Genomic DNA, 21,545 nt, shown 5'->3' with positions numbered 1-21,545 from the left:
GTCCCTTAAATTTCCCGGGTTTCAAAGGAAGCAGCTCCTCTCCCTCCCTCCCTCCCTCCCTGCCAGCCAGGAGGGAGGAGGGAGGCTCCAACTGCGTTGCTTGGCTGCATTGCTCACCCAATAAGGAGTCTAAGAACGACTGGGGGGTGGAGCTTGCATGTCTTGTGCTGATCAAATCGGCCGTGTTGCCTGGGGACTCGCCTTTGCTCAGCGCTTCCCAGCAGAGAGGTGATGGTGGTTTCCTTGCTGCATCCCCTTTGCCGGGTTGCTGCGCTGTGGGAACCACCGCTTGAGGCTTCGTTTGGCTGCTGGTTGGGCTTTCTGCCTTTGGCTCAGAAGTTGAACCTACCTGTGCCCGGAAAATCCCTTATTTTGGCTGCTGGTCCCTTATTTTCAAATGTGTAAGTTGGCAGCTATGACCCGATCCGCAGAAATTCCGATTCAGTGGTAAAAAGCGGGTTTCTCCAGGGAACAGGGGAGTCGCTGGGCAAGTGGAAGTGGGGATGAGCCTTTACACCATGGGTAGGCAAACTAAGGCCCGGGGGCCAGATCCAGCCCAATCGCCTTCTAAATCCAGCCCATGGATGATCCAGGAATCAGCGTGTTTTTACATGTGCCCTTTTATTTAAAATGCATCTCTGGGTTATTTGTGGGGCATAGGAATTCGTTCATTTTTTTCAGCAAAATCTAGTCCGGCCCCCCACAAGGTCTGAGGGACAGTGGACCGGCCACCTGCTGAAAAAAATTGCTGACCCCTGCTTTACATGCAGGGAGGAGAACTGCAAATTAGCACTTTAATCTGGGGCCTTTTAGAAGTGAGTGGGATGTTTTTTAATGTATTTCTTTATTTCTCTTGCCTTTAATGTATCCATATAGGGAGTTATTGTCTGTCTGGTTGGTTGGTTGGTTGGTTGGTTGGTTGGTTGGTTGTAAGTTGCATTGGGTTGCCTTGGGCAAGATAAAGCAACTGACAAATTAAATCAATAAATAAGCTGCAAAGACTCAGCCCAGATAGACCTTAATGGGGAAGGAGTTCCACAGTTCGGGGGCCACCGCAGAGAAGTCTCCACCACAAACCACTGCACACCAGACCTCTGAGGGTGGCAGCATCAAGGCCTTCTCCACTCGTCTCAATAGCAAAGAAGCCAGTACTCTGAGAAATTGCAGGGTGTGGTTTTTTTACACAACCTGGAATGAGAATTTCATCTATGCCTAATACCCTTTAGGGCTGCCATACGTCCGGACATTTTCCCAGAAGTTAATGGGATTTCAAAGGCAGAATAGACAACTGAAAAATCAAAGTTTCTTTGTGTTTTTGTTTTGGTTTTTTAAAAAATAGCTTTCAGGATGTCCTGAAATATGACAACATTATAAGACAAAGGCCTGAGGCAGAGCAGTGACTAAGCCACAAATCAGGATGTCAACTCCTTGTTTAATTGTGCACCTGCCGAAACCCGAGAATATTATTTTAAGAAAATTGACTCTATTGAGAATGTATTTGATTCTCCAAAGCATCAGAGCTCAAGCTCCCCCGAAGTCTAGAGAGGCTTCAAAGCAGATTAGATGAATTTTTGGAGGAACGGGCTCCCAGTGGGTGGCTACCAACCATGGTTCTCCCCCTACTGTCAGGCAAGGTGGCAAGGTAGAGGCAAGGTGTCTCTGAATGACACTCGCATGAGATCATTAGCAGAGGGAGGGTTGTTACACTCAGGTCCTGTTTGCAGGCTTCCCATAGGCATCTCATGGGCCACTGAAAAGGTTAAGTTGTGGGTGAACATATCAGACGACACAGCGATTCTTCAAACAGCTCTTCTTTATTCAGATGCCAGAACAGAACTAACTGAGGAGCTCAGTCAGCCTGCTTATATAGAGCTCCAGAACAATTGTAACTGTTGCAACTTTCTGAAACTATCCAATCACAGAACGTCACTTTTCGATCCTTCATTTGCATACAAACTATCCAATCACAGAACGTCACTTTCGATCCTTCATTTGCATAACTATCTACAGTATCCCCCTGCTGGCCCAGGGTGAGAACATCAGTACATAACAGAAAACATGATGAAAAATTTTATGAACATTATGCACACAAGTACAGGTTATGATGAGGGACACGGGTGGCACTGTGGGTTAAACCACAGAGCCTAGGACTTGCCGATCAGAAGGTCGGCAGTTCGAATCCCCGCGACGGGGTGAGCTCCCGTTGCTCGGTCCCTGCTCCTGCCAACCTAGCAGTCTGAAAGCACGTCAAAGTGCAAGTAGATAAATAGGTACTGCTCCGGCGGGAAGGTAAATGGTGTTTCCGTGCGCTGCTCTGGTTTGCCAGAAGCGGCTTAGTCATGCTGGCCACATGGCCCGGAAGCTGTACGCCGGCTCCCTCGGCCAATAAAGCGAGATGAACGCCACAACCCCAGAGTCGGCCACGACTGGACCTAATGGGCAAGGGTCCCTTTACCCATTACAGCTTATGATCTCCCAAGAAAGCCTAAAATAACTCTCTTTTTCATCATTCTGAAGTCATTAATAATGATTTACAACTCATTGCTATGGGGCTAACAACAGCAAAACAGTGCATTGCACAAAAATGGAAAACAATAACCCATAACTCATTGGTTATGGAAAACCTGGCAAACTATCTTAATGATAAAACTTACATATAAGAAAAACACATTACATAAAAATCAAGAAAACAAATTTATTGAGGAATGGGCCTTATTCTTACATTTCTGGAATGACAATGTAAATATATTTTTCCTTTAAAATTTAGTCTTGGCACCAGTGCTTTTTTTCTGGGGGGACACAGGAGTATGCATACCCCTAAACATTTTGTGAATCTTTGTTCTTTTGTCCATTTACTGTATTTAGTTCCCCCGATTTGAACTATAAAATGGTGATTTTTCTTGAGTCAAAATGAGAATACCCCTAAACATATTTTTAGTAAAAAAAAGCACTGCATGGCACTATAGAATTATTTTATTACCCATTCTCCCCTCCACATGCCTTTTGGCAACAGATTGCAATAATATAATATGAATAAATTTATTTAAAAGAACAAAAAACCCAAGGTGCAGAACGAGATGAGACTTTGGCCTCATCCAGCACAACTCTTCTTATGCTCATATGCATGTGTTGAAGACAAGGTCTTCAAGAGAGCAAGGAGAATGTCACCTGTTTCCTGTTTGCACCAGAAGTATAAAAAACAGCAAGTGAGGCTTGAACCAGTTTTTTGGGGGTTTTTTTGAAATTTTATAAGCCTATTAATATTTATTTAAAAAAAATTTCAAGTAATTTTTTATTGTTTTCCTTACATATTCTCTTCCAACAAACCATATTAATAATGCCATACATTCCCTTGGACTCTGCCGAGTCGCGACTCCCCTCCCTCCCTGCAATTGGTATATTTAACCCCTTTCTATCACGCACATCATTCTCACAATAGTATTATTATACATTGAAGGTATTATGTCAATCCTGCTAGTGTCTTGACCTCTTTACAATTCTCCTTTAAATATTCAATAAATTTACTCCAATTATTTTGGTATCTTTGATCTCCCTGGTCCCGGATCCTCCCTGACAATTTGGCAAATTCTGCATATTCTGTCAACTTCACCTGCCACTCCTGGATGGTTGGTATGTCTTGTGTTTTCCATCTTTGGGCCAGGAGGGTTCTTGCGGTGACCGTAGCATATATAAACAGATTTTGGTCTCCCATTTTTATTTCCATTCCTATTAAACCTAATAGACACGCTTCCGGTCTTTTGGGAAAAGTATACCTAAATATTTTTTTGAGTTCATTATAAATTGATTCCCAAAAATTTTTAACCTTATCACAGGTCCACCACATATGAAAATAATTCCCATCTACTTTTTTACATTTTCACCATTTTCTTCATCTTTTTCTATACATTTTAGCTAACTTTACTGGCGTCAAATGCTATCTATACATCATTTTTAACAAGTTTTCCTTTAGAGCCATACGTCCTGTAAATCTCAAACCCTCCTTCCATAGTCTTTTCCATGCTTCCAATTCAAAGTTTGAACCAGTTTTGGCGATTAGTGGAAGTTAACTCACTCCTTCTGTTTGTTTGTTTGTTTGTTTGTAGGTGCAGCAGGGAAGGAACTGACCACACACCACTTTCTCAGCATCTCTTGCCAAGTGGCCGATGGCATGACCTACTTGGAAGAACAACACGTTGTCCACAGAGACTTAGCAGCCAGGAACATTCTGGTGGGAGAAGATCTCGCTTGCAAAATCGCAGACTTTGGTCTTGCCAGGCTCCTCAAGGTTTGTTCCAGGAAGCCTTGGAGACATGGCTGATTCCTGCCTATCTAACTCCTTTCACTGAAGGGCTTCGCATGCGCATATATGAAAGAAACCACAATGTGCTTTTTGCAACTTTTCATACTGCATATGTTCAGGAGCGGGGGCAGGAAGAGGTATTGTCCCACTTTTATTGCAGTGATGTAAACAAAATCTGCTCCTGAGAGCCAGTGTGGTGTAGTGGTTAAGAGCGGTAGTCTTGTAATCTGGTGAACCGGGTTCGCGTCTCCGCTCCTCCACATGCAGCTGCTGGGTGACCTTGGGCTAGTCACACTTCTGTGAAGTCTCTCAGCCCCACTCACCTCACAGAGTGTTTGTTGTGGGGGAGGAAGGGAAAGGAGAATGTTAGCCGCTTTGAGACTCCTTAAAGGGAGTGAAAGGCGGGATATCAAATCCAAACTCTTCTTCTTCTTCTCTTATGGGGTATCCAAGAGCCCGTACAGAGTTCTTAAGTGGGTTCTCTATTGGTAGAAGAAAGTAACAGAGGCCAACCAGAGAATATTGAGAAGCGAAGCAGCTAATAAGCCTGATCTTTATTCAACTGTTGCAACAGGGTCCCCACTCACCACATGCAGGATTATTATTATTATTATTATTATTATTATTATTATTATTATTTATACCCCACCCATCTGGCTGGGTCCCCCCAGCCACTCTGGGCGGCTTCCAACAAAACACTAAAATACAATAACCTATTAAACATTAAAAGTTTCCCTAAACAGGAGGGAGAAGGAACCCAGAACAATGGTGTGCAAGCCCTTATATAGACTTTTGAAATTGCCCACCCTCTAGCCCAAGACCACCCCCAAAAACATCATACCTACATCTCAGAAGGAGGCAGTCTACAACAGAAATCCTGTCTGCCAGGATACCCGATAATGGTCGATGATTGCTTTACCTGGGCATCCCGGCCATTCTTTTGTGATGTTAAATACTTTAATTCCTGAATCCAGGTCACAGGCTCACCCTATTCATACACAAATATGCCCTTAAGACAGGTAAGCAAAAGACAATGGAGAGACTTTCCCATTTCCTTCCCCATCTGAGGTCAATTTGGGAGAGTCCAAATGGCTTTCAGCTTTGCTCTCCTGTACTATTTCAGACATGTGGTTTATATACTTACGTATGTGTTTGCCTTGTAAATTTATGAACATTTAATTTATATATCTGAGACCTTTAATTCTTATAACAGCAGCATAGGGCCAGTGTGCCCTTCCTGAAGGCAAAAATGTGGCAGCTAAATCTGATGTGTGAGATGCATTATGGCATTTCCTTAAGTCTTCTTTTTTTGCTAAATCAGCTATGGGAAGGACAATTAGATTGAACCTGCTTTCTACGGGGAAGCAGTCCTAATTCCCCAACACCAACTCACAGCCTCAATCCAATTTCCCTCACCCCAGAAGCTACTCTAGCCATGGAACTGAAATCATTTTGGCACTTACAAATTTGTGGTGGCATAACATGAAAGGAAGAAGGTGGAAGGGGCTCCTTTAAATGCGTGCTCAAATTCTGCTTAAAACTGTCCCTTGGTATCAAATACCGTATTTTTTGCTCTATAAGACTCACCTTTTCCCTCCTAAAAAGGGGAAAAAGTAAGGGGAAATGTGTGTGCGTCTTATGGAGCGAATGCGGGCTGCACAGCTATCCCAGAAGCCAGAACAGCAAGAGGGATTGCTGCTTTCACTGTGCAGTGATCCCTCTTGCTGTTCCGGCTTCTGAGATTCAGAATATTTTTTTTCTTGTTTTCCTCCTCCAAAAACTAGGTGTGTCTTGTGATCTGGTGCGTATTATAGAGCGAAAAATACGGTATTTGGCCAAGAACACAAGATGTAGTTGCTAGAACAGGCCTTTGATCATTCGACAGCTTTAGCTTCTGAGGTCATTTCCAGAGAACCAGCTTCTTATGTGTCCTGATTTCTCAACGCAAAGTTTGCAGGCAGGATAGACAACATCAGTCTATTTATTCAGATTTGTTTACAGGGAGGTTAGACTATATGGCGCCTAGCAAGAGTTTATCACACACTTGCAGCGAATTTCTCTCTCGCTTTTCTTATTGCAAAAAAGTTTGTTGTTCGGGGAAAGTGGCTGAAACTGTGTGACTATGAATTTACTGGTACATGACTGAATACCACCCAAAAATAGCAGAAGTCCGGAAACACCCTCAGGTATAGAAGCAGCTTTCAGGTGAATAATTTTGATGGCTCTTGTTAAGAACCCAATCTTGGCTTCCTTCCAGGATGATGTTTATTCCACCACAGGCAACGCCATGATCCCTGTGAAATGGACGGCGCCAGAAGCAGCCATCTACCAGACCTACTCTCCAAAATCGGACGTTTGGTCCTATGGGATTTTTCTCTATGAGGTGTTTACGTATGGACAATGCCCATATGAAGGTAAAGTATTCAAGAAACAGTCATTGCCCTGCTGTAATCTTAGGGCAGGCTCCCTCAACCTCGGCCCTCCAGATGTTTTGAGTCTACAATCCCATCATCCCTGACCACTGGTCCTGCTTGCTAGGGATCATGGGAGTTGTAGGCCAAAAACATCTAGAGGGCTGAGGTTGAGGAAGCCTGTCTTAGGGTATGTTCAGATTAGTTGCTTAAAATGAAGTAGTAGTAGTAGTAGTAGTAGTAGTAACAATAATAATAATAATAATTTATTATTTATACCCTGCCCATCTGGCTGGGTTTCCCCAGTCACTCAGGGCGGCTCCCAGCAGAATATTGAAAACACGATAAAACATCCAACATTAAAAACTTCCCTAAGCAGGGCTGCCTTCAGATGTCTTTTAGAGATAGGATAGCTGCTTATTTCCTTCACATCTGAAGGGAGGGTGTTCCACAGGGCGGGTGCCACTACCGAGAAGGCCCTCTGCCTGGTTCGCTGTAACCTCACTTCCTGCAGTGAGGAAACCGCCAGAAGGCCCTCGGCGCTGGAACTCAGTGTCCGGGCTGAATGATGGGGGTGGAGACGCCCCTTCAGGTATACAGGGCTGAGGCCATTTAGGGCTTTAAAGGTCAGCACCAAGCAAGGTCCCCCCACACAGTTGCATTTCAAACCGCATTTGCACAGTGTTGTTCACATCGGACAAGGAGCAGGGATGTCTTCACCCAATGCATGTGACCTTTTTGGTTTCCGTGTCCCTGCAGCCCCATTCTCCAGAAACTACTATTTATGAAGCTGTCAGCTGTGCATGCGTGCTCATCTGCGCATGTGCGATGGCTGTTTCAATAATTAATAATAATAATAATAATAATAATAATAATAATAATTTATTTATACCCCGCCCATCTGGCTGAGTTTCCCCAGCCACTCTGGGCGGCTCCCAATCGAGTGTTAAAAACAATACAGCATTAAATATTAAAAACTTCCCTAAACAGGGCTGCCTTCAGATGTCTTTTAGAGATAGGATAGCTGCTTATTTCCTTCACATCTGAAGGGAGGGTGTTCCACAGGGCGGGCGCCACTACCGAGAAGGCCCTCTGCCTGGTTCCCTGTAACCTCACTTCTCGCAATGAGGGAACCGCCAGAAAGCCGTCGGCGCTGGATCTCAGTCTCAAACGTTCACATTACTGCTTACTCCACATCGAGCTTTCTGGTCAGATTGAAGCTGGTTCGGAAAGGAAAGAACCGCTTCCAATGACAGGATTTGCCAAGAGACTAAGAGGAGTGATATGGATTGTGGCTAATGTTGTGTGAATGTGACTCTAAAAACTATAGTTATGAGAGTGACCTGGATGCAGAGGAAGCAGGAATGTGAACATACCCTTTGCTTGCTGAGTAAAGCGGAAATACAGTTGGAACAGCACAATCGTACTGCTCAGAGGTCAAGTTCCACCACGTTCAGCAGCAAATACTGGGTGTTAAGCAACTTTAGGTTTGCAGCCTGAACGTGTGTAAAATGGCATTCCACACTAAGGTGGGAACTCAGTTTTGAGTGATTAAAAATCAGAGCCGTGCAGGCCTTGGAAATGTTATAGGGGGGGAAACTGCTCCTTTTCCCTTATGGCAGGGGTCAGCAAACTTTTTCAGCAGGGGGCCGGTCCACTGTCCCTCAGACCTTGTGGGGGCCGGACTATATTTTGAAAAAGGGAGGAAAGGAACAAATTCCTATGCCCCACAAATAACCCAGAGATGCATTTTAAATAAAAGCACACATTCTACTCATGTAAAAACACACTGATTCCCTGATCATCCGCGGGCCAGATTGAGAAGGCAATTGGGCCGGATCCGGGCCCCGGACCTTAATTTGCCTACCTATGCCTTGTGGGGTATGCAAGAGCCCATACGGAGTCCTTAAGTGGGTCCCTTATCGCTAGGAGAAAATACAGAGGCCAACCAGAATATATTGAGAAGCAAAGCGGCTAGTAAGCCTGATCTTTATTAAACTGTTGCAACAGGGTCTCCACTTACCACATGCAGGAGAGAGGAGAACCCTGAACAATGGTACGCAAGCCCTTATACAGTGGTACCTCGCAAGACGAATGCCTCGCAAGACGAAAAACGCGCAAGACGAAAGGGTTTTTCGTTTTTTGCGATGCTTCGCAAGACGATTTTCCCTATGGGCTTGCTTCGCAAGACGAAAACGTCTTGCGAGTTTGTTCCCTTTTTTCTTAAAGCCGCTTGAAGAGGCGCAGTTGCGACGGACCGTATTTCGCAAGACGAAAAACATCGCAAGACGAAAAGACTCGCGGAACGAATTAATTTCGTCTTGCGAGGCACCACTGTATAGACTTTTGAAATTGCCCACCCTCTAGCCCAAGACCACCCCCAAAAACGTCATACATACATCACAGAAGGAGGCGATCTACAACAGAAATCCTGTCTGCCAGGATACCTTATAATGTTCACTGATTGCTTTACCTGGGAAGTCTGGCTATTCTTTTGTGATGGTTAATACTTTAGTTCCTGAATCCAGGTCACAGACTCACCCTATTAATACACAAATATGCCCCTAAGACAGGGTTTGCAAGTAAAAGGACAATGGGAAGGCTTTTCCCATTTTCCTCCCTTACTGCAGAGGAATATTTGAGGTTATTTGGAGAGTCAAAATGGCTTCCTGTACTATTTCAGAGACGTGGTTTATATATTTAGGTATGTGTTTGCCTTGTACATTTATGAACATTTAATTTATATCTGAGACCTTCGAATTCTTATAACAGAAACTTTAAAAGGAATTTCAGGCGTGGGTAATAATATCTAAATTGCTTCAGGTTATCTCAGAACTGAACGGACATAAACTATGTGAGATCCAATTAACCCAAAGTCCACCGCTGGGCAATACCTTTATCAGGATCAATCAATAACTCAGGAAAATGTGACTCACTTTCAAGTTCTCCAAAACTCTTCATCAGGCAAGACGTTACACAAATTTGGAAAGCGGCTGGAGGAAGGAAAAATTAGGCTGGATTTTACAGCCATGGGATCTACTTAAACTGGAGATTGCAGACTAATTACCTCCCAGGTAATTAGATAATCAGAAAACGGGATCCCTTGCAGACAGCCTTTTTATGGAGCATTCATTCTGAATTGTTTTCTGGGGGGATTATATAGCACTACATCAAGTAATGTCACCCCACAGTTTCTTGTGAATTTTCACATCACTTTCCCGGTCACAGAAAGCCCAATATTTTGGAAGGAAACCGCATTTGTTGCCAAGGGATCTTAACAGAGCAACCTGCATTTGGCAATATGTAACAGGGACAGTCTGGAAGCCCCCTAAGACGAAGAATTGAAAAATGTCTCCTTACCCCCACTAGCTAGGAGAGAACAAAACCTGGCTGACAACCCAGTTCTGCCCCACATCTTAAATCAGGTTGAGCAAACACTTTCAGCCTAAGGCAGTGATGGCCAAACAGCCCTCCAGCTGTTTTGGGACTACAACTCCCATCATCCCTAGCTAACAGGACCAGTGGTCAGGGATGATGGGAAGTGTAGTCCCGAAACAGCTGGAGGGCCAAGTTTGGCCATCACTGGCCTAAGGGCTTTTGCATTTGCTTCTATGCAACTTCACCCTTGGAGGCGTGGCAAGAGTCAAAAGTGGGTGGGGCAGCAACAAGAGGGCGGAGCAAATTTTTACATTTGCTCAGTAAGCCAATAGGGTCTACACACACACACAGCCTCTGTCCTCCATCCAGCAAGAGGGGTTATCAGAGTTCAAGGACCCAAGATGAGAAGCAGAGTTGCTGAGGGGTTTGGCCTGTAGGGCTGCATTTGATCCTTGGATGCAAGGCTATCATAGACTAATATCAAAGACTCGTCGAGTTGGAAGGGACCCTGAAGATCATCCAATCCAACCTCCTGTAATTCAGGAATCTGCAGCTGTCCCATACAGGACCCGAACCCACAACCTTCGCACCACGCTCTAACCAGCTGAGCTATCCATGTCTGACTCTTGCCTTCAACAAAACACCCCAGGTTTCTGGGCATGCATAGAGGAACGCGGCGGTCTTACTTGTGGCAAAGCCTGTGTTTAATGTATATATTGCGGATGCCACTGTGGTCTAAACCACTGAGCCTCTTGGGCTTGCTGATCGGCAGGTCGGCGGTTCGAATCCCCACAACGGAGTGAGCGCCCGTTGTTCTGCCCCAGCTCCTGCCAACCTAGCAGTTTGAAAGCATGCCAGTGCAAGTAGATAAATAGGTACCGTGTGGGAGGAAGGTAAACAGTGTTTCCGTGTGCTCTGGTTTCTGTAATGGTGTCCCATTGCGCCAGAAGCGCTGGCCACACGACCCGGAAAGCTGTCTGTGGACAAACACCGGCTCCCTTGGCCTGAAAGTGAGATGAGCGCTGCAACCCCATAGTTGCCTTTGACTGGACTTAACCATCCAGGGGTCCTTTCCCTTTACCTTTTTATGTATATATTAATGTAATAAATAATATCTATCTAATACCTGGATACAGTGGATGCTCGGGTTGTGAACGTGATCCGTGTGGGAGGCACGTTCGCAACCCGCAGCGTCCACAACCCTCAGTGCGGCATCTGCGCACATGCGGGTTGCGATTCAGTGCTTATGCGCAAAGCGCAGTTTAGCACTTCTGCACATGCGCAACCACCAAAACCCAGACGTAACTGTGGCGATCACACAGGGTCCCCGGAGGTTTCACGCTCTATTGATCCCTGTGCCACCACTTTATTTCTCGCTGCCGCCACCCAGGCCCTACCTGGTACAATACTGAGTCCAGTCAGGGTTAAATTGGAACATAAACTTCTGTTTATTTATTGCAGTTTAACAAGCGTGTGGTTTCATAAACGGTATCGGTCCATTACAATCATAGGATGCCTATCCAGACCTATAACTTCCGCTACCTGCTCTCACTCACTAAACCACCTCTCAGATATTTACTCGTTTTCCTAGCTCCTGTTCCTGACTCAGCTTATTTCGCTACCCTAACTCAACCTCCCCACAGACTCTATCCCAATTCACTCCCACTCCAACCAACCACCCAACTCCCAACCAACTCACCCCTTCGCCCCTCCCAGAGCTGGTTTTATAGTCCCTCTGACTCCACCCCCTGGGTTCTGATTGGGTAACCTGTTTAACTATTTCACCTCCAGCACTCTCATATGTTAACATCACAGTAACCCGGTACTTCCAGGTTTTGGCACGTCCGTAACCCGAAAAACGCAACCTGAAGCGTCTGTAACCCGAGGTATGACTGTATATGTTTTGCTTCCAGGGATGACCAACCAAGAAACTATCCAGCAGATCACCCGGGGCTACCGCCTCCCCCGTCCCAACAGCTGCCCCGCTGAGGTTTACGGCGTCATGCTGGAGTGTTGGAAGAGCCACCCGGAGGACCGGCCGCCTTTCCACAGCCTGAGAGAGATGCTCTTCTGCATCTACAAATGGGGTCACTACCCATTCTCTTGAAGGAGGGGAGAAATTGCCACCAATGGCATTTAGAAATGGACAGCAGATCCTATATCCCCTACAGGATTGGCAGAACTGCTACAAGAAGCCAGTTCATGTCAGCCTTGTTGCAGGAAGAAGCTTGGGGTTATGTGAAGGCCTTGTTTTCGTGAAGCTACATCGCGAGATACCCTGATTATGGCTGGGGTGGCAGCCCCTTTTGGGTTTGCTGCCTGCACCTGCCAGAAGATAATTCGCTATAGATCCTGCACAGCCAAGACGCCATTGCGAAGTCGTTTCAGCACCCTTCCCATGCAAACCGTGGACTAAGATTGGATTCCTTGCCATGCGTGCCAGTTGACTTTCATTACTCAATAAATGTGTGCCAAGAAACAGGAGATGATGTTATCCTTTGGGTGCAGCCTGTTAAATGCAGAGCAAAAGGTCTCTGTTTTGTTAGCAGTGCTGTGAGACAGATCACTGTTGCCCCCATTTTACAGATGATAGTAGGCAAATAGTTGCCCAAAGCAAAAAACCCCAAACACCATTGTGTCCATACGTAGCCATCCAAAAACGTCACCGCTGCTGTCGACTCACTGCCGTTCAGCTGAGCGCTGTTTGAACAGCCTCATCTTTTGAGTAGGATGCATGCATTCACGGCTAAGGTGTGATTATATTTGGATTTGGGTCAGAGCCTTACTCAAGTCTGCCTGGCAAACTTACAGATGAGTAAGGCCCAACTGAGGTCTCTTGCAACTGGAGTCAGTGCACAACACATTAGCTAACCACCTCCTACAAAATAAGGTCAACGTGTTGATTAAGGATTTAAGCACTGGGAGGAAGAAGACGTTTCAGCTGCATGGAAGCCACTTCTCCCTCCTTGAGCAAGGAACGCGTCAACCACCCATCGGGAAGCTTCGTTAACGTGTGACCCCGAAATTTTGTATCCTCTCCAAACAAGAGGCCAGAGTTTTGTGCTAGTTTTGAATCGTTTTGCGCTGCGAACTCTGTGTTTTGTGCTGTCCCCCAAACTGAGTTATTGGCAACAGTTTGGAGGGGATCCAAAATTTTGGGGTCACATGAAGCTCCCATCAGCTGCTCCCGCAAAGGAACAATGGAGAGCTCACTTTAGGCTCCCAATTGTTCCTTTGAAGCCTCACACCACGTAAGACATCAGGTGTAATGGAAGTCGCCGTGGCTTCCCCCATAAGAGCCCAGGAGGACAAATGAGGAGGCTTAACAGGCCAAGTTCACCCCTGGATTAAGAACATGAGTTTCCCTGCACTTGGAGAACTTACTTTCACTGCCAGATCAGTCCATATAAATCAAGTTGACTGGTCCCAACTTTGATGAAATGTATGTTTCTTTTCCATCGAATAATAAGAAAGCTGAAAGCTCTTCATGTTTTTTTTAAAAAAACCAAACCACTTCATGTTATACACTCCCCCCAGTTATGTTGAGTTTTAATGTGAGATGCATTTGACCGCAGAGTCACATGGATGTATTTTCACACCCCTTTTGGACATGTCTCTCCCACCTTGTCTTAATGCCTATGTCTATATAAAACTGTTCAAAGTCCATCTATCCCATGAATTTATTTACCGTATTTTTCCACCTGTAAGACAGCCATGTATAAGACGGCCCCTATTTTTACAGACTCAGATTTAAGAAAATGGGGGGAGATGTATTTGTGTATAAGACGCCCCTAATTTTTCACATCATTTTTTATGGGAAAAACCTAGTTTATGGGAAAAACCTACACAGAAAAATACGGTGTTTTTTAATATAGATTTAGCAAGGAGAAATGGATGTGTTTAGTGACTATAACCTTTTGGAAGAGAGTTGTTAAATTAATATAAACCTGTGTGTGTGGTGCTTTTAAAAAAAATATTTGTATCCATCTCTCCTTTTGCTGAAATTGTGTGTGTGTGTGTGTAGATAAGCAGGGAGATATACAAATCATGCAGCAAATTAATGGGCAAAGCTATCAGTGACCATTTCCTGGGCTCAGGCCCTGCTTGCAGGATTCCCACAGTCATACAGAATCATAGAATAATAGATCTGCAAGGTACCCAAAGGTCATCTAGCTCAACCCGCTGCAATGCAGGAATCTCAACTATGTTTAGCTACAATGAGAACAGGGTCTGGACGGGATAGACCATTGGCCTGACCCAGCAGGCTCGTCTTACGCTCATGCAAAAATATTAATACCGTGTTCAATGAAACATATTGTCAAATATTGTTCTGGAGCTCATTCCAATGTAATGCCAAGATCAATCAACCTGCAATGAACACACTTTTCTTGTCAAGCTCTCTTAGGCCTGAACGCAATACGTCCATTTCGTTACTATGGTATTTTACGGCAACCTCCCAGGTCCTATAAAAGCAATTTACAACAGGTGGGGCAATGGAAAAATCAACTTTTTATTACAAAGCAGAAAGGCAGGCACAAAGGTCAGGAGAAAGATATGCAGATGGCATTTTATTTTACTGCTGCCCTTTTGAGACTATTATAGAGATCATGGAATCTGATTTTACAGCAATTTAGGCTGCAAATCCCATGCACACATAACTTGCAAGTTAAATCCCACTGAACTGACTGGGGCTGACTTCTCAGTCAAGCTCTTTAGAATTACATCATGTAGTACTTTTTCGGATAAGCTTCTTTTAGTAACGATTATATGAGACAGGCACTTGTCACTCGCGTTTGCAGCTGCATCTAAAATAACAGCGATAATAAAAATGTGATTTAAGAAGGCAAAAAGCAGTGGAATGCAGTTCCTTGAAAAAAACGGTACTTACAAGTGATAGCAAAGATACAAGTGTGTAAGGAACTGAGCCTTCATAGACCAGGTGTCCTCCAAAAGTTTTGGACTACAGTTCCCATGAGCTCGAAACAGTTGGAGGACACCATGTGGTGATTGCTGGAAAGAAGAGAATTTCAGCTAAGCCTGGGGGGCCGGTGCAGTTTATTTCCCTTTTATTTCCCGCTCCGGGTTCTGATCCCTCCTGAGCTTAGTTGCAGCAGGAGCATAGCTGTCAACTTTTCCCTTTTCTTGCGAGGAATCCTATTCGGAATAAGGAAACGTCCATTAAAAAAAGGAAAACGTTGACAGCTACGAGCAGGAGTGTTTCTGAGCGCATGCAGAGCGCCTACCCCTCGCTTCTGAGCCACAGCGGCGGCAGCAGATCCTGAATAAATTGCCTGGGACAGCAAGGTGCCTAGTACCCTCGTACCTACGGGACCCCAGTATGCCCCACAGAGGACCTTAAGGTCCATAAATAGCAACACCCTAGAGGTCCCGGGCCCTAAGGAAGTCAGATTAGCCTCAACCAGAGCCAGGGCCTTTTCAACACTGGCTCCGGCCTCTTGGAACGCTCTGTCTCATGAGACCAGGGCCCTGCGGGATCTGATTTCTTTCTGCACGACCCGTAAGACAGAGTTGTTCCGCCTGGCCTTTGGCTTGGAGCCAATTTGATTCCCTCCCTCTCTTTCTTTTTCCTTTCCCCTCCTGTGATGGGGCTGCATTTTAATATTTTAATGTTTCGATATTTTAATGTTGTATTTTAATCTTGTTTTTAAGTTGTATTCATTTATTGCTTGTTAGCCGCCCTGAGCCCGGCCTTGGCTGGGGAGGGCGGGGTATAAATAAAAATTATTATTGTTATGGAAGGAAGGAAGGAAGGAAGGAAGGAAGGAAGGAAGGGCAACTTCAGCCAGGGAAATGCGGGCGATGCTTTCTGCCGTGCTCTTTCTCCATGCAAAAGGGCAGAGTGTTTCTGAGCGTGTGCAGAGGGCCTTCCTGTGGCTACTGAGCCACAGAGGAGCAGCAAATCCTGAATAAATTGCCTGGGACGGCAGGGTGCAAGCCAGGAGGGAAGGGAGAATACCGCCAGACAGGGAATGCGGGCGATGCTTTCTGCCCTGCTCTTTCTCCCCGCTAAAGGGCAGAGTGCTTCTGGGCGCGTGCAGAGCGCCTTGCCGTCGATACTGAGCCCCGGCGGCAGCAGAAGCAGCAGATCACGAGACAGCTGGCCGACATGAGCGGGTGCAGGCAAAGAAGGGAGGGCGGGAGGGGAAACGCCAGCGATGCTCTCCGCCCCGCTCCACGTTTCTCCGCAAATGACCCGAGACTAGAAGAGGAGCTACGGAGCCGCAATACCGCACTTCGCCGCCAGAGGGCGCAGCACGGACCGCGCTCCCTTCCGCGCTTGCCGGCTGCACACACGTCACTGTCGGCCTCGCGAGGGAGGGGCTGAGGCCCGGGACGAGCCGGAGAGTGCTCATTTGCATCCCGCCGCGACCGGCATGCCTTGCGCCCACCACCACGCGGTTCTCCCGGGCCCCGCCGGTTCGGTGCCGGTTCCGGCTGTGGCGGGGACGCCGCTTGCAGGGAGGGCGAAAAGCGTATTCCGGGGCGCCCGGGCATTTCGATCTTGGCCCGCAGGCGAGGGCACCGTAACCTCAGGGGCAGGCGCGCGTGCGGGGGCTGGTGCCGTGCGGGTGCAGAAGGCATACTCTGGTTTCTCTTCAGATCGTATAAATCTTTCGCCTTTTACTAAAGATTTCCGTGGAGAGGAACATTTATGAGTTTTCAACTAATTTTTTGAGGCCTTGCTTCGGCAGGGCTGTCCTTTCTTGGTGCAAAAATAGAACTAGTTCTTAGTCGATTATTTGGAGGTACAAATAGCAACGAGTCAGTCTTGGTAAGGCTCTGTTGTTGTTTAGTCGTTTAGCCGTGTCCGATTCTGTGTGACCCCCTGGACCAGAGCACGCCAGGCCCTCCTGTCTTCCACTGCCTCCCACAGTTTGGTCAAACTCAGGCTGGTACCTTCGAGAACACTGTCCAACCATCTCGTCCTCTGTCGTCCCCTTCTCCTTGTGCCCTCCATCTTTCCCAACATCAGGATCTTTTTCAGAGAGTCTTCTCTTCTCATGAGGTGGCCAAAGTCTTGGAGCCTCAGCTTCAGGATCTGTCCTTCCAGTGAGCACTCAGGGCTGATTTCCTTCAGAATGGAGAGGTTTGATCTTCTTGCAGTCCATGGGACTCTCAAGAGTCTCCTCCAGCACCAGAATTCAAAAGCATCAATTCTTGGTGAGGCTCTACTACTACTCAAATCTGAGCTTGTAGTTCCGCACGATGTCTCCCCCCACCAAAAAAGAGAGATGCATTTGGAGCTTGTTCGTTTATCTTGTTCATCCTTCTTTTGGATCTCTCCATCCAATGGCAACCACAGCAGAAAAGTAAAAAACAACTGCCCTGACTTCTTCAGATGAATACAAATTTAATAGATATAATAGAGCAATGATGGGGAAGTAGAGCTTTGTGTCATCCACATATTGCCAGACGTACTGTCTCCTAGTCCTACCTGTATATTTATTTTATTTTACGGTATTTTATTTTATTTATTAAATTGGTATACTGCCCTATACCCCTAGTTCTCAGAGGATGTTGGAGATTGAAGCTGGGACCTTGTGCATGTGAAGCAACCTTCCCTTTGCCTTGTTCAATGCAGGGCTGCAAAATCAGAAGCAAGAGCATATATGCTGGAGAAAATAAGTGAAAGAGAAACAGGAGATCCCAGCAGACTTTAGGGATGCCAGAATTGTCAATCTCTTTTTAAAAAGGTGACAGAATGGATTGTGGAAACTATCACGGCATCTCTTTATTAGCTGTGGCCGGAAAAATTCTTGCAAGGATCTTAGCAAACTGTCTCTTAGCAATATCCGAGGTGACCCTTCCTGAATCCCAAAATGGTTTTCAGCCTTCTAGGGGGACAGTGGGCATGATTTTCACCACTCAACAGCTTCAAGAAAAATGCAGAGAGCAAAACCAACGCCTGTACATGGCGTTTATTGACCTGACTAAGGCTTTCAACACTGTAAAAATTGGCTGCCAGGATAAATTTGTGAACATCATCCGGCTCCTCCATGATAATATGACAGCAACGATCACAGATAACAATGGCTCTCAAAGTGAACCATTCAGTGTTATCAGGTGTTAAACAGGGTTGTCTTATTGCCCCAACTCTATTCATTATTTTCATTGCCATGATCCTACACTTTGTCGAAGGGAAACTCCCCACTGGAGTAGAAATTATATATCGAACAGGTGGAAAGTTCTTCAATCTGAGTAGGCTGAAAGCAAAGAGTAAGGTTACCGTAACTTCCGTCATAGAGCTTCAGTATGCTGACAACGTAGTGTGCACACGCTCAGAGGATGACCTCCAAACCATCCTAAATATCTTCGCAGAAGCTTGCGAAAAGCTTGGCCTATCACTCAACATCCAAAAAAACAAAGTGCTGCACCAACAAGTACAAAATAACCCCTCTGCAGCGACACAAATCCAACTCAATGGGCAGTTAGTTACCTTTCCACAAGGGCCGACATTGATGCCGAAATCCAGCATCGCCTGAGCTCTGCGAGTGCAGCTTTCTCCCGACTGAAGTGCAGAGTGTTTGAGGACCAGGATATTCGCAGGGAAACCCAAATGCTTGTTTACAAAGCTATTGTACTACCAACCTTACTGTATGCTTGTGAAACATGGACCACTTATAAACTCCTCGAAAGATTCCATCAACAGTGTCTCCGGAAATTTTTACACATCACTTGGGAAGACAGGCGAACTAATGCCAGATCTTTGGAAGAAGCAAAGATGTTGAAGCAATGATTCTTCAACATCAACTTCCTTGGACTGGTCATGCCTGATTATCGTCTTCCAAAGCAACTACTCTATTCCGAACTTTAAAATGGAAAGCGTAATGCTGGTGGTCGACAAAAGAGGTTTAAAGACTCTCTCAAAGCATATCTTAAAAATTATAGTATAAACACCAAGAATTGGGAAACACTGGCCTGTGAGTGCTCCAGTTGGAAGACAGTCTTTACCAAAGGCATCGTGGACTTTGTCGGAAACATATGTCCCCACTGTGGAAGGACTTGTGGATCCAGAACTGGCCTCCAATCACTTACTGTTAAGACCATATTCAAGGAAAACAATCTTACTTGACTAATAATAATAATTATTATTTATTATTTATACCCCGCCCATCTGGCTGGGTTTCCCCAGCCACTCTGGGCGGCTTCCAACAGAATATTAAAATACAATAGTCTATTAAACATTAAAAGCTTCCCTAAACAGGGCTGCCTTCAGATTTCTTCTAAAAGTCTGGTAGTTGTTTTTTTTCCTTTGACATCTGGTGGCAGGGCATTCCACAGGGTGGGTGCCACTACCGAGAAGGCCCTCTGCCTGGTTCCCTGTAGCTTTGCTTCTTGCAGTGAGGGAACCGCCAGAAGGCCCTCGGCACTGGACCTCAGTGTCCGAGTAGAACACCGGGTAGATGGGGGTGGAGATGCTCATTCAGGTATACTGGACTGAGGCCGTTTAGGGCTTCAAAGGTCAGCACCAAGACTTTGAATTGTGCTTGGAAACATACTGGGAGCCCAATGTAGGTCTTTCATTTTTTTTTTATAAATGTTTATTAAAGTTTTACAAAACATACACCACATATAACAAAATAAAAACAAAGACAACAGACAAAAAATACACACTTAACAAGAAAAAGAAGGAAAAGAAAAGAAAATTCCACTTTTAGGTTTCAAAATTCCATATCCCTCTTTCCTGACCTCCTCACATCTCCCTTTTTTGTATTCCTCTTTATTCCGTCGAATTCAGCAAATTCTAACCCTTTTTCCAACCTCGTTTATAATTGTGTTTCCACTTATTATGTCTCTAATTTCCCTTATCTTAATCCTTTACTCCACCTTATATACTTTGACATAATATTATTCTAGTCATAACCCCTCCTTTTTTAAAATTCTTCTTTTCATAGCTCTTTTAACCATATCCCAAATGCCATGTTACCTTCACATCCCACATCATTTTAACACTCAAACATTTTACAATATCTTTGTAGATAGTTCTTGAACTTTTTCCAATCCTCTTCCATCAATTCTTCTCCCTGGTCACGGATTCTGCCAGTCATTTCTGCCATCTCCATGTAGTCAATCACTTGCGCCAATGTAGGTCTTTCAAGATCGGTGTAATGTGGTCACTCCCAGTCACCAGTCTAGCTGCCGCATTCTGGATTAATTGCAATTTCCGTGTTACCTTCAAAGGTAGCCCCACATAGAGCGCATTGCAGTAGTCCAAGCGGAAGATAACCAGAGCATGCACCACTCTGGAGATACACAGGTAGGGTCTCAGCCTGTGTACCATATGGCGCTGATAAGCAGCTGCCCTGAATAGAGAATTGTCCTGGGCCTCCATGGACAGCTGTGTGTCCAAAATGACTCCCAGGCTGCACACCTGGTCTTTCAAGAGGTACAGTTACCCCACTCACAAACAAGGAGTCCCCCACACCTGCCCACCCCCTGTCCCAAAGAATAAGAAAACAGGAACAACATCAAATATAAACGATTTCTATTTTTTCACCAAGAAAGGACAGCCCTGCCGAAGCAAGGCCTCAAAAAATTAGTTGAAAACTCATAAATGTTCCTCTCCACGGAAATCTTTAGTAAAAGGCGAAAGATTTATACGATCTGAAGAGAAACCAGAGTATGCCTTCTGCACCCGCACGGCACCAGCCCCCGCACGCGCGCCTGCCCCTGAGGTTACGGTGCCCTCGCCTGCGGGCCAAGATCGAAATGCCCGGGCGCCCCGGAATACGCTTTTCGCCCTCCCTGCAAGCGGCGTCCCCGCCACAGCCGGAACCGGCACCGAACCGGCGAGGCCCGGGAGAACCGCGTGGTGGTGGGCGCAAGGCATGCCGGTCGCGGCGGGATGCAAATGAGCACTCTCCGGCTCGTCCCGGGTCTCAGCCCCGCCCTCGCGAGGTCGACAGTGACGTGTGTGCAGCCGGCAAGCGCGGAAGGGAGCGCGGTCCGTGCTGCGCCCTCTGGCGGCGAAGTGCGGTATTGCGGCTCCGTAGCTCCTCTTCTAGTCTCGGGTCATTTGCGGAGAAACGTGGAGCGGGGCGGAGAGCATCGCTGGCGTTTCCCCTCCCGCCCTCCCTTCTTTGCCTGCACCCGCTCATGTCGGCCAGCTGTCTCGTGATCTGCTGCTTCTGCTGCCGCCGGGGCTCAGTATCGACGGCAAGGCGCTCTGCACGCGCCCAGAAGCACTCTGCCCTTTAGCGGGGAGAAAGAGCAGGGCAGAAAGCATCGCCCGCATTCCCTGTCTGGCGGTATTCTCCCTTCCCTCCTGGCTTGCACCCTGCCGTCCCAGGCAATTTATTCAGGATTTGCTGCTCCTCTGTGGCTTAGTAGCGACAGGAAGGCCCTCTGCACACGCTCAGAAACACTCTGCCCTTTTGCATGGAGAAAGAGCAGGGCAGAAAGCATCGCCCGCATTCCCTATCTGGCGGTATTCT

General features: G+C 46.2%; 1 protein-coding gene and 2 non-coding genes across 3 annotated transcripts in view; 2 read left to right on the top strand and 1 right to left on the bottom strand.

Annotated features, from left to right (window-relative positions):
• Positions 1–12,568, top strand: part of SRMS (src-related kinase lacking C-terminal regulatory tyrosine and N-terminal myristylation sites) — a 43,229-nt gene extending 30,661 nt beyond the window's left edge. Inside the window, exons 6-8 of the mRNA XM_053394507.1 lie at positions 4,104–4,285; positions 6,558–6,714; positions 12,003–12,568. Of these exons, the coding sequence (XP_053250482.1) occupies positions 4,104–4,285; positions 6,558–6,714; positions 12,003–12,196 (533 nt within the window). The 3' untranslated portion in view covers positions 12,197–12,568. The remainder of the gene's footprint in view (positions 1–4,103; positions 4,286–6,557; positions 6,715–12,002) is intronic.
• Positions 12,569–16,690: 4,122 nt separating this feature from the next.
• Positions 16,691–16,806, top strand: LOC128416777 (U5 spliceosomal RNA). The gene has a single exon (XR_008331294.1). It is a non-coding gene; the product is annotated as a U5 spliceosomal RNA (small nuclear RNA).
• A 3,813-nt stretch (positions 16,807–20,619) lies between these two features.
• Positions 20,620–20,735, bottom strand: LOC128416776 (U5 spliceosomal RNA). The gene has a single exon (XR_008331293.1). It is a non-coding gene; the product is annotated as a U5 spliceosomal RNA (small nuclear RNA).
• Positions 20,736–21,545: the final 810 nt, after the last annotated feature.

Source organism: Podarcis raffonei, chromosome 6 (assembly GCF_027172205.1).
Source record: "Podarcis raffonei isolate rPodRaf1 chromosome 6, rPodRaf1.pri, whole genome shotgun sequence".
NCBI lineage: Eukaryota > Metazoa > Chordata > Lepidosauria > Squamata > Lacertidae > Podarcis > Podarcis raffonei.
The sequence above is the reverse complement of the archived record's forward strand: the minus strand, read 5'-3'. Positions and strand labels throughout refer to the sequence as shown.